The sequence below is a fragment of the Terrapene carolina genome, unplaced genomic scaffold (assembly GCF_002925995.2).
Source record: "Terrapene carolina triunguis isolate 2854851 unplaced genomic scaffold, T_m_triunguis-2.0 Scaffold227, whole genome shotgun sequence".
Taxonomy (NCBI): domain Eukaryota; kingdom Metazoa; phylum Chordata; order Testudines; family Emydidae; genus Terrapene; species Terrapene triunguis.
The window spans coordinates 1609784-1623103 of record NW_020664578.1 but is presented as its reverse complement, the minus strand read 5'-3'; the positions used below and the strand labels follow the sequence as shown (position 1 = coordinate 1623103).

The window sequence follows — 13320 nt, the reverse complement described above, 5'->3', positions numbered from 1 at the left end:
CCAAAACATGACATTTCAAGGAAAAATTATAATCCTGAATGTTGAACTTTGAAAAATGTCCTGCTGTTGTTACCGTCCACAGAAAGGAACAGTGCGGGGCTCCAAAACCCATCCAGGGAGCCGACGCTTGGGCTGAAAAAGAAGCGGCCGAGAGCTATTAAGGTTGATGTGGTGAGCGAGAACAGCTCAGCCTAGTAGAAAAACGAAGAGCTGCCAACTTTGCAATCCTATTGCATGCCGCTTAGCCCCACTCCCTGCTGAGACACGCTGTCTCGTTGGGGCTGGTTGTAATGCTAGACAGCTTGGTGCTTTGCCTTGCTGGGTCACTTCAGCCTCTTCCAAACAACCTCTGAGAAGATTTCTGCCGTTCAGGTCTCTTTCCAGGGCCGTTTAGCAGGCGAGATTCAGGGCTAGCGCTGAGCGTGGAGAGGAGAGGCAGGGTGAGCTGAGGGTCGAGCAGCAGCCAGAGACCTGGGCTTACGTCCCTGCTCTTCCACAAACTTCCCGTGTCACCTTGGTCAAGTCACTGGGCTGCCGCAGTTCCCCATTATAAAATGGAGAGGAAAGCACGGCCCTGCCTCACGGGAGTGTTGGGAGGATAAACACACGAAAGACTGTGAGATCGGGGACATCAAAATGCCTCCGATCGCCTTATGCTCTGACTTCCCCGCGGCAGCATTCTGCCCGTGTGCTGCCCAAGGCAGGATCAGAGCCTGAATAAACCAATGAAGTGCAATTATCCCCTTTATACAGATCAAGGAACTGAGGCCCAGAGTGACTTGCGGGGTGTGCCTGCATTGCAGTCAGGGGGTGTGATTGCCGCTCATGGAGCCATACCTGGGCGAACTTTAGCTAGTTTGGGGAGCAGAGCCGTGGCAGGTGGCAACTCAGGGGACCTCGCCACCGGAGTAATTACTCAGGGATCCAGGCAGGTATGTCCATCGAGTCTGTGTCAGAGCTGGGAATACAACCCAAATTGCCTACAGCCTAGTGCTTCTCCCCCCCCCCACCCCCCAAAATCCTTCCTCTCCACGCCACAGCTGATACCTGTCTCTTCACCGCACACTGGATCCCAGGTTTCCTAGAGTAGGAGGAATAGCTAGCTAGTGTTCTGGTTTTGTAATTGGGAACGAGGTTGCGTTTTACACTTAAAGCTGGGATTCCCTTGCTTGGTGATGTGTGAAGAATGACAACACATCTGCCCCCCCCCCCTTTTTAAAAATTTCTCTCTGATGCCCCTTAAGGAACACCTTTCTGTGGCTGTCCAGGCACAGACCTTTAAAAAAAAATGCAAAATTGAAGATTCAGGCAGAAAGCGGCGAAGAATTTAAATGACCCAGGCTAATGACCGGCCACTTGACTTCTACTGACTTAAAAACCAAAAAAAACAACCCCCCCACACTGCTTTTTCAGAGTGTCACAAAAGAACAGAAATTCACTGGTCTATTATGGCTGTCTTCTCCCACCCTCACATGTGTACAAAAATGCTTCCTGTTTGTGCCCTGGATGGCTCTCTGCTGTCTCAACAGGCCTGTGGAACTTGTGGCTAAGATATGACCCTAGATTCACTTCCCTGCTCTGTCCCAGCCTTGCTGCATAACCTGCAGCCAGGGTTTGAGTTGCTGAGCGCCTGTGATTCGGGGTATTTTCGAAAGTGCTTCAGCTCCCAGTTAGGCACTTAATAAAGGACAGATTCTCAAAAGGGCTTAGCACCTACTGTCCACGTCTACGCTGCTCCATTTGGTGCCTGATTGAGACCTGAGGTCTTCTGGAAAGCTGGCCATGAATCACTCTGCGCCCCTGTAAAATGGGGATAATACGCCCTGGTGTCAGTGAAATTTCCATTCGCTGTAAGGCTCCTTCGTGCTGCTCATCAGCGCACGTGCAACGGACCCAGTCATTTAACAGCGTCATCATCAGCCAGGTGGTGAGCCGGTAGCCCGCCGTCGAAATGCGTCAGTGGGCCCTCGACGGTGATATGCGACAGAGTCTGAAATGAGCAGCATCACGGGTCATTCGAAAAACTCCCATTTCAAGAGATTGGGCGCACAGTTGCCCTGGCCGGCGGCTGCTGGAGAGGTATAAAGGGGCCTTAGGGTAAATAAAAATCGGCCCCAGGAGTGCCCCCTCTCTCGCATTGTTGTCTGCCGTGTCTAGTTCGACTGTAAACTTTTTGGGGCAAGGATTGTGTATGTAGGGTTGCCAGGTGTCCAGTTTTCAACCGGAAAGTCCGGTCAAAAAGGGGACCTGGCAGTGTCCAGTCAGATGCACTGACTGGACACGAAAAGTCCAGTTAGCATGGGCAGAGGTGGGGGAGATGCAGGATCATTAACCCTCACCAGCCCCTGCTCAGCCAGGGGTGCCTACTACTTGCATCTTTTGGGCAGGTAGGCAGCAGGCTCCGAGTCAGGCTGCAGCTCCCATCCCAGCCCCGGAGTAGAGGGAGCCCAGCTGGGGTGGAGAGTAGGAAGTGGAAAGAATCGAGCAAGCGGGAGGGGGAGAGCAGTGAGTGATGGGTGGAGAGGGCATAGGAGCGAGCAGGGAGGCGGGGCCTCAAGGGAAGGAGTGGAGAAGGGGGCGGGGCCTTGGGGGGAGAGGCGGGGCAGGAGGGTCCGGTTTTCAGAAATTAGAAAGTTGGCAATCCTGTATGTGTTTGTACAGCACCTGGCTCAGTGAGGCCCCCATCTCAGTCCCGACCCCTCGGCCTTGCACGCAATAAATAATTAAAATGTAAGGAACCACTACAGGTGAATCTATGCCAAGTCTTCATTTGTCTGCCGGCTGCCTAGATTTTTAGACAATGATATAAGAAAGACCTTGGTTGGACAAACAGATCGGGTTTAAATTAGGCAGTCTGGATCCTGCTCTAGACACGGGTTGTGTCCTGGTATAACTGTTGGTTCGGGGTGTGTGTGATTTTTTTTAATTGATATCGTAATATCAGTACAACCGCTAGTACAGCCTCACTTACACAGGTATAGCCTAGTCCCCTTCCTGTATGGAAATGACTATATCACCATAGGCACCTTTATACCAGAATAGCTGCATCTACACTCAGTATAATACAGTAGAGTTCAAGCAGTGTTTAGGCAAGGCCTAGATTGACCTTTCACCCCCTGAGCGGTGTAATTAAACTGAGTCCCCCCTCCACCACCACCCCCAACTCCCCCAAGTGCAACAAGCTTGATAGAAAAATTCTTCCCAAAAAATTCTAGCTATTGTGTCTCGGAGACGTGGGCTAACTCCAGCAATGGAAATCCGCCTTCCGTTGATGCAGGAAGCGTCTGCACTATGGTGCTACAGCGCTAGCCGCGTCTGTCGTGTAGACATGAACTCAGACACAGTGGTGATGGGCATGGTATAAACAGAGAGAGAGAGAGAGAGAGATTAGCTGCTTTCTGTTACCAGGGTCGAGGTAAATAATCTTCATGCAGTTGTGTTTGTCCTGAGGATAGGAATTTTGCTCGGAGTCCTTTTTTTTTGGTCATTTTCTTGGTGACTTTATTATGATTGCAAGCTCCTTGGGGCTGGGATGGTGTCTCACTGTGCGTCTGTGCAGCACCTAGCACTGTGGCATCTGGATACCACTGGGGCCTATAGGTGCTCCCATAGTTTGGCTCAGGGACTGTCTTTTTGTGCTGTTTGTACCACCCCTAGCACAATGGGGTCCTGGTCTGTGACTGAACTCCTAGGGGCTATGGTAATAGGAACGAGAATAATTAGGAAGGCTTTGCTTGAAAAAAATGTTTTAATTCCTTTTTTCCTCTCTTCCCTAGGTTTCCAAGCAGCCCCTGGAGGCCCAAAGCGCCTGGAATTAACCAGACGGCAGCATAACATGAACTGAGAAAGAAGCAACCCGGAGTTTTTGTTTGTTTTTTGGTTTTAAAAACTTTTACTTACCGAAAAATTCGTTCATGAAAACGTTTTAAAACAGGGTTATTTTCCCCCCCTCCCCCGCACAAGAAAGTCGTCCCCATTCGGTGAGGATTTCCGGAGAAGATGGGGAGGAAGAAGATCCAGATCCAGCGGATCACGGATGAGCGAAATCGACAGGTCGGTAATTCCTGATGGGATACCTTTTGTAGGGCTGATCCTGCCCCTCCCCCCAGCCCCGATTGACGTTCAAAGACCAAACTCCCATTTATTTGTGCCTCAGTTTCCCTATCTGTAATATGAGGATAACGGTCTACATTTTCCAAAGCAAGGAGCGATTTTGGCTGCCCACGCTGAGACACCTTAAAGAGGCTGATTTTTCAGACAGTGCAGAGCATCTGTTCCCTGAAAATCTTCCTTTAAAGTGTCTCAAGTCAGGTCAACCGGGATCACTAGTCGCTTTGGCAAATGTGGGCCAGTGACACGTGCCCACCTTTATAACATGGTGTGAGATCAGCAGATGAAAAGAGCTCCAAGGAGGTAAGCCAGCCAGGTTTGCGCCTGGGGAGTTTGAGAGGTACACTCCCCAGCTCGGTGCAAAACAGTGGCGTTACTAAATAGCGGTGCATTAATGTGAAATCAGTGGCTAGAGGCCGCAGCTGAGGTTCTCCTCTTAGAGTTCAGCAAAGCTTTTCCATTGAAACATTTTATTCCAGATGGAAAATGCCCCCTTTCCCCCCATCCCTTGGGGGTTGTGACCTGGCCCAGTTGGGTTTAGCCTGGAGGCTCCTCCATCATGATAGAGGGGTCAAATTTCAGTGAGTGGTGTTGTGACCCAGCATGCAGGGTTTTAACCCCACTCAGGTTGGGGGGGGGGTGCCCCTTGGAGGGGCTGTGGGGCCAAACCTGAGCTTTGTTGCGACCCCGAACACCAGGTTGCAACGATACGGAGTTTGGAGGGCAGCGCGAACTGCGGGGGCGGGGGGGGGGAGAACTGTCCCTTTTTGCCCCCACCCTCTGGGTAGCCCCATCAGCACTTTTCAGGATCGGGCCCATGGGGTGCATACGGCGTATCAGTCTATCCCCTCGCAGCTGCAAGATTTTGGGCATGAGTGTGTGACACCTTTGGCTCTGCCTGGGTTTTATGGTGACCCTGGGCTTGGCTTGCCATGTGCCAGGTGACATTTGGACCAGCGCACGGGGGATTGAGCTGCGGACCTCTCGACCTAAAAGCATCAGCTGCTGCAGCCTGATCTGAAGCGCCAAGGGTCTGTAATTTGGAGCTGTAATACTGTATATCCCCTGTGGCTTGAGCACAGATTGGGGGTGAGGGTGTCGGGTTCTATAATGATCTGCCCACAATCCAACACCAAAAGACTGCACTGTCTCCGCTCAAACCGATGGGCGGGGGGTTGTCAGTTTCCCTGAGTGTGGATGGCATGGCCGAGATTACATGGGGGAAGAGAAACAATCTCCTAGGGGATGAGTGGGCACCAGCAGGAGGATGGATCAGATAATGGGGATCAGATAATCAGCCAGCCCCCCCGCTCCAATAAGAGGAGCAGGTCTTATTTATAAGGAGCAGAACGAACCCTCATCTGCAACATGCCATGTTGTTTGCTGTACTTGCCAGCGGCTCTGCAGTTCTGTAGCTAGCATTGGAGATTCTTCGAGTGGGCTGCTATGGGGAAGTTGTGGGTACTGCTGCAGCAGAATTCTCCTAGTCTTCAGGGGACACCCTCAAAGTTGTGAGGTCTTAAAATTAACCCACCGTGACAGAGGCCCTATTGAGTAGTTATTTCTTTAAGGATTCAGGTGGGTTTGTTGTCTTGATGGCAATCCGTGGGGCGATGTTTTCTTTAAAAGAAATGCCTCCGAAGCACATGAAAAAAATAAATAAAAGCCCTGGTGTGCATATTCTGTGTGACAAAAGCTCAGTGAGGGAGTGTGGGCTGGTGCATAGAGCTGGGGGCAGGGAGTCAGGACTCCTGGGTTCCATTTACCAGCTTTGGAGAAAGTTTGGTGTAGTGGTCAGGGCTGGGGAGTGGGAAGCAGGACTCCTAGGTTCTATTTCCCATTCCGAGAGGTTGCGTGGTCTAGTGGTCAGGGCTGGGGAATGAACGTTAGAATTCCTGGGTTCTGCTCCCGGGTTGGCTAGTGGTTAGAGCTGGGGGGACGGGCAGTCAGAATTTGGGGGGTCTATTTTCAGTTCTGGGAGGAAGTTTAGCTTAGTGGCTAGAATGGGGTGGAGTTGAGATCTAGACTGCTGGGGCCAGATTTTCCAAAGGTCCCAGCTCCCCAACTCCCGACGTGCAACTAGAGTGACTGAGCACTGCTGAAAATCTGGCTCCGTTTTCAATGCCTGAATGGCGGCTGTTAATCGTGTCACGTAACGCACGACTGGAAGGTGCTTCAAGGCTACGGTGAAACGTACGGGATAAGGACCTCAGTAGCTTAGAACAGAGAGAGGCTCTTTGGAAAATAGGACCCCAGTAGTGCTGAGAACTTGAAGTAGCCTAGCTTCAAGTGACTTCCCAAGGTCGCCCGGGGAGCTGTAGCAGAACCAGGAACTGAACCTCTGTGTCTCCTGCAACGAGTAAGGTGCTTCTTTTGAGGGCCACTTTGCCATCCTTTCAAAGCCAGCCTCCAGTCTTGCAATGTGGACCTCAACACCCAGGTGCTCTTAGCCTGGGACAAGGTCTGATGGCACCACCTCGGACTGAAAAATGTCAAGAGTTCGCCGATTGGAAAGACACGCGAGGCGTCAAGGTGAAAGCAGCGTGCCCTGCACGTTCGCCTCCAATTCCCATCACCCGCGGCCCTTGTGGATGGGGCTGCAGCCCAAAACTGGTCTCCGGTCTCATCTCTGGGCCCACAATCAGTGACTGGAGCTTCTCCGTCGAACGCGATGGGAGATTCCTCATCATTCCTCAGCCAGCACCAGGGCTTTTGCTGCTAAAAGAAAAACCATTAGAACTGCAGCAAGTTCCCTCCAGGAGCTTTATTGTTCCACGGTGAAACAATAGAAAATTGCAGGTTTTCTTCATTAAAGTTTCACTTGGGTGGGCAAAGGGGGGGGGAGGTTTGAAAGTATCCCACTTGCTCAGGGCAGTGTTTATTTCCATAACGAGCAGGAAATGGTGCATTAGTGATTATTAAAGGAGCTGGAGTTTTTTTTTTTTATTGGGGCAGCACAGCTCTCTGGCATGCCAGCGCGTTGCTGAATGCCGTACATGGGCGGGAGGTTATAACATATATAAAGCCGGTTCTTGGAGCCCTGTTCAAAGTTAAAATGAATGGAAAATATTTAGTAATCCTGGAGTCCGAAAGCCTGCTCTAGCCCTGTTTTATAACCCTCTAGGAAAGGAAAGAGTGAATTCGCTGCCAGAGCCCAGGGTCCCAGTGAGCTGTAGGTTGGGGGCCGGGGTTGACCGGTTGAGCTGTAATATGCTGTGTGAGTTCCTTTAGCCAGACTTTGGTGAGAAGATGGTTGGCACTGGAGGAAGGTCTTGCGATTAAAGCGCTGGAGTAGGGTGTGGAAGATTTGGGTTCGGTTCCCGGCTTTGTGCACTGACTCACCTTAGAATCTCAGGGTTGGAAGGAACCTCAGGAGGTATCTAGTCCAACCACTTGCTCAAAGCAGGACCAATCCCCAGACAGATTTTTACTCCAGTTCCCTAAATGGCCCCCTGAAGGATTGAACTCACAACCCTGCGTTTAGCAGGCCAATGCTCAAACCACTGAGCTATCCCTCCCCCCTTGGGCAAGACAGTTAATCCCTCTGTGCCTCAATTTCCCAATCAGTAAAGTTATTGTACTCGACTCTAATAGCTAATTGCCCCAGCTCAGGGCAATGGCAGGGGTTTATGATCTGGGAGGGGTGTTCTATTCTCAGTTGTCCTCCTGGGTGAACTTGGGCAAGTCATTGCCCCTTTCTGTGCCTCAGTTTCCCCAGCTGTAAAATGGGAGTAGTCCATCCCTTGTCTGTCATCTTATACATAGATTGTAGGCTCTTCGGGTCAGGGAGTATCTCTGTTCTGTGTTTGTACAGCGCCTAACACCGGAGAATCTCGAGCCGGGACTCCCTCTTTGCTACCATCGAATAAATAAATAACAATGAGGAGAGGTTGTAAAAATGAATGAGGAGGGGAGTGTTAGCTGTCAGACTCAGTTTCTCCTGCCTGTCACCTTAGTGAAGGGCTTTTCTCAGCTGAGCTTGTGAAGGTTGGGTGGGGAATAATAGAAGACAGCTGTGACAATCTGGTTCCCACAGGAGCTACTACTCAGGGTTGCCAATGGCTGCAATTTTATTGCAAGTCTCACAATACCTGGTGCTTTTTTCAAACCTCCAGCTCCTGGAGTCAGGTGATCAGGCGAGAATATTAGCTTTCATCTTTTTTTTTTTTTTTAAAGTACGTTTCTAACTCTCACGACTGCAGAGAACAACTTGGGAACGTGATCCAAAAGGCTCAGAAACCAGAAAGCCTAGAGAAAGCACCCCGCTTTTTTTTTTCTTTAAATCTCACGAATTTTAAGCCAGTCTCCTGATTTGGGGGGCCTGCCTCGAGGGTTCTAAATGGTTGGGTTTGGCAGTGCTGGCAACTGCGCTGCTCACGCTACCACAGCTCTGGGTGGGTTGGGGGCCGGGCCTGCTCACTTCAACCACTAGGCTCTTCATTTAGAGGCGAAGCTCACCCCCGCGCAGCCTCGGTTAAGCCTTGGGCTAGCTCTCTCTGTGTGTGTGGGGGGGAATAAACCCCTGGCCACCTGGGGCTTGGATTTCCAGGGGTTCTGAGCACAACAGCCCGCGATGAAATTGACAGCACTGCGGATGTCCCCCGGGTGACTATGAACCACATTGTCCGTATGCACTGGATCCACTACCGTGCTGACCAATACCATGTCATTGTCTCCTTGTGTTCCCCTGTCTTCGGTATCCATCTGTTGTCTTGTACTTAGGGTACGTCTACATTGGAGCTGGGAGGTGTGATTCGCATAGACCTACTGGCTTGAGCTAGTGCCTAAAAATGTGTCTGCGACGGGCACGTACTAGGACGGCTACCCCAAGCTACTACCCGTGCTGCGACGGATACACTGCTATTTTTAGGTGCTAGCTCAAGCAGAGGGGGGGAACACCCCTCCCAGGTCAAAGGTAGATGTATGCTTAGATAAGGCAGGAACTGTCTGTTCTGTGCTTGAACAGCACCGAGCACCATAGGGGCTTGGTCCATGCTCCTAGGTGTTATGGTAATATAAGAGCAACTGAGATCATGGCCCCGGTGCGCTAGGTGCTGTACATACATACAGTGTGAGAGAACCCTGCCTCAAAGAGATCCCAGTCTAAATAGATAAAGAGGGGGAAATGAGACCCAGGGAGAAAGTAACTTACCCAAGAGGTCAGGGCTGGTGCTAGTACCCGGGTTTCCAGAGTCTCCGCTCTGGGCCCAGTCCGCCATGTTACGCCTCACTCCCTGTAGTACCTCTCTCCTCCGCCTTTCTTCCTGCTTTGCCACAGCACCCCCGGCAGGAGAGATGCAGACAGCTTGGGAGCCAGCGTGAGGACAAAAAAAAAAAGGGAATCTGGCAGTGGGATTTATAGCTACTATAAAGGGCTAATGGAAAAAGAAAAAGAGAGAGAGAGTACAGCATGTACATGTTACCTATAATAAAAACACAAAGTGGTCTGATACAAAGAGAGAGACAACTGAGGGCTTGAGAACATCTGGCTGGAACGGTTGCCTGGGGGCGCGTCAAGGGGCTCCTTTATCTTTCCTGCAGCTCTCTGTTTTTTTTGTATCTGGTTCTCCCTCCACCCTCCCACTGTAATCACAAACATTTGCAACGGGGATGCTGCTTATCTGACACCGCTCGGATTCCATAAAGAACCTCCCCCCACCCTCACCACACGCTTTGAACCGCGCTCTTTGCATGATCAAGGAATGTATCGGCCGGCTTTTAAAACAAACCCAGCAAAACCCTCTCAAAGCCAGGAAGTTAACGAAGCAGCAGGGCTGTTTAATTGGTCACCGGAGCTGGCTTCGGAATCAATTATTTCCCCCTCTCCTTCCCTTGCCCAGCAAGGATGCACCGTGACGAGAGGAAAGAAGCCGCTTTTGGAGGAAAGAAGCAAAGCTCTAGAAGAGAGCGGGTCCGATCCCCGTCTGGTGTAGACCTGCTCAGCTCTGTTGCGGTCACTGGCTCTATGCTGACGTAAATCAGCACAGGAAATGGCCCATGGTCTATTTAGGTATTTCTATAGTCCCTATCGCCCCTCACAGACCCAGGTAGCGTGGCCCAGTGGATTGGGTGCCGATCTGACACTCTGAAGACTCATGGACTTTGAGGCCACATAGGGTCATTATGATCCTGTAGTCTGACCTCCTACAGAGTCCCGGCCCTACAAACTTAGCCAGGGATTCCTGTATCAAGCCCTTTATCTTCCGGCGGCACTACCCGTTAGCTTTAGAAAGAACTCCAGCCCCAATTTCAAGGCTTTGTGTGAGGGAGAATCTGCTACATCCCTAGCTGAGATCTAGGCAACTGAACCCGTGATCAGAGGCAAGCACACAGCCCTCTGATCCAAAGTCAGACACCTTATCCATTAGGCGTGTTCCTGGGACCTGCAGCGTGCTGTTGGCCCTGCTACAGTCTTCCTGTGAGACCTTGGGCATGTTACTTAATGTGCTCAGTTCCTCATCAGAAAAACAGAGATAATAATCCTACCTTTTCCTGCCCTTGTCTATTTCGATTGTAAGATTTTCAGGGGAGGGGCTTTCTCTCACAATGTGTATGTACAGCGCCTAGCACATGGGGCCCTGATCTCACTTGCGGTCTGTAGGCGCTTACAAAGGTCCCACCTTCCTTCCATCATTTCTCTCCCCTCTTTTGTTTCAGTTCAAGGATCTAAACCAGTGGTGGGCAACGTGCGGCCCGCCATGCAAATGGGAGCTGTGGGTGGCCATGCAAATGTAAACAAACTGTCTGGCGGCCTGCCAGCGGATTACCCTGATGGGCTGCGTGCGGCCTGTGGGCCATAGGTTGCCCACCACTGATCTAAACTGTCCATAGGGGTGCGTTTTGGACATAGCGTGACTAGGGAACTGCCCGAACTAGTTGCACGGTACTGACTCCAAATGTTAGTTTCTCTCTGGGGTGGGGAAAACTGGCTTCAGTCCAAAGCTCAGGTCCACCCTGCGTCCTTAGCCCATGCGTTGTGGCAGCTCAGCTGGTAAAATTTCCATTCCCGTCTCCACAGAAGCTTTACTGAGGTTCAGAGAGGGGAGAATCTCTCCTCTCTCGTGCTGCTAACCAGTAGTTAAGGAATCCGATGCTGCTGAATTATGCATGTGCTTTCATGTCACGGCTCTGCCTCTGGAAATCTAGGTCTTCCAGTTAAAGCTGCTTTGCATGTGGGATGTCTCCGTACATGCCTCTGTGTGTGTGTGTGTGTGTGTGCGTGTCATATGTGCTCTTTGCTATGTACATGCTTGCTTGCATACCAGCGCTACTAGCTCCCAGCAGAACCTGACCTCATTGAGAACTTGCAATTAGCTAGGTTATTGGATTGTCATTGTTTAACATTTATATGGCAGTAGCACCTCGAGTCCAGGTCCCATAGTGCTAGGAGCTGTACAAACACGGTACAAATGCCCCAAAGAGCTTACAGGCTCAAAGGGTTCCCAGGCACTGACCCTGTTCTCAAAGATGACTGATCCGTCATTATTATAGGTATTACGGTAGCACATAAAGGACTTAAGCTTGACCGGGACTCCATTTTGCTAGGGTGCTGCACACACAGGTAATAAGACATGGACCCTGCTCTGGAGAGCTTACAGTCTGAGTAGAAAAGACAGACCAAGGAAATATTTTACAGATGGGGACCTGAGGCCTGCAGCAATTAAGTGAGTCATCACAGGTCACACAAGAGAGTCTGTGGCAGAGCCATAAATTAAACCCAGATCCCCTGAATCCAGCTCCAGAGCCTTGGCCACAAGACCATCCTTCCTGTGTGGATGGTCTCTGGGGAGTAACCAATGATTCTGCTACCTGTGCAAATTTAATTCAAAATAATCATTTGCCTCTGCAGTGTAAGGAACTCCAAGACATTGGGGCCCTGATCCAAAGCCCAGTACATCTGTGACCAAGTTAAAACCAAACACAGGTCTCCTGAGGTCTCACAGACCTCCCATGGCCAAGAGCCACAGATTCCCCTGAAATGAATGGAGTTACCATTGATCAGTGAGCCCAGAATCAACGCCCTAGTGTAGAAGCCTAACACAAGAGAGGAGAGCCAGTAATAGTCACTAATGACATTAGAGGATAGGATAAGATTTGCCACGACACATCAGCCCACTAGTCCGTCAAAGCGGGTCTGGCAAAGACCAGTGCCTGATGCGTCAGGGGAGGGCAAAAATCCTCTGATAGTGCAGTACTGTGTGTGGAAGTAATTCCTTCCTGACCCCTATGGCGATCAGCTTATGCCCTGAAGCATGAGATTTAATTACCCTCTTAGTCTTATAAGGTTAATTCTTCTAGATGAGGGTCAGGCCCATGTAAATCCCAGCCTGTCTGCTTATCTATAGTTGAAAGGTTTTTGGTTTCTTTCCCTTTTCACCGTAACGTTGGTAGACTTGAATGGCAGGATAATGGTAATTGATGGTTTTAGATGTCAGGGGCTTTGCTAGTGGCTAGAACTAAGTACTGGAAGTTGGGACTTCAGGGTTCTATTCCTGGGTGTGGAAGGACGGGTGGGTCTAGTAGATAAAGAAGCGGGGATTGGACGGCGGGACTCCCCGAGTTTCAGTTCCTACTTCTGGAGAGGAAGTTTAACCTAGTCATTAAATTGGGGATCCTGGACTCCTGGGTCCTATTTCTGACACTGCCAGAGACGGGTTTGTTAATCTTGGGTAATTGGTCTGACATTGTTTGCAAAGCAGGGAATTTAACTCAAGTCTCCCAAACCCTAACCACTGGCCCGTCCTTCCTCTCTCAGAGGGCTGAGAGCAGCCAGGCCTTGCTTTCTTTGCTCTCCTCCTTTTCCAGCTAAAGACCTCCAGGCATGGCCACGAGCCACCTCCCTGCCCCATCTGGCCCAGATATCCCTATTATTGGTCACTCTGAATAGCGTTGCCAGCGCTGAGTTGGTCCAACGAGACAAACTCCAGCCGCGACCCCGTCACCGCGCACTGAAACGTCACAGCATCGTGTCTATGGGCTGTTGATTGACACATGACACTGCATCAAATCACCATAGCTCCTGACTCTTCCTTGGGATGTGCGTCTTATGTGGCCATTGACACCTGGTTGAAGTGTGTGACATGCTACCACCGTGAGCGGAGCTGAGTGAAAGATCCGGACTTGGTAGTATTATGTACCTACTCAGTGCAGCTGTAGTTTGTCCACATGCCATGGCAGGTCCTCAGCCATTGCGATATGGTATTGGCCAAA

The 13320-nt window shown here is 50.6% G+C and overlaps 1 protein-coding gene across 11 annotated transcripts in view; it reads left to right on the top strand.

Moving 5' to 3' along the window:
- The window catches only part of MEF2D (myocyte enhancer factor 2D), a 124492-nt gene that overhangs the window by 40368 nt on the left and 70804 nt on the right, over nt 1–13320 (top strand). For all 11 annotated transcript variants that reach the window (XM_026656270.1, XM_026656273.1, XM_026656271.1 and 8 more), the window contains exon 2: nt 3777–4053. In XM_026656270.1, the coding sequence (XP_026512055.1) occupies nt 4000–4053 (54 nt within the window). In that variant the 5' untranslated portion in view covers nt 3777–3999. The remainder of the gene's footprint in view (nt 1–3776; nt 4054–13320) is intronic.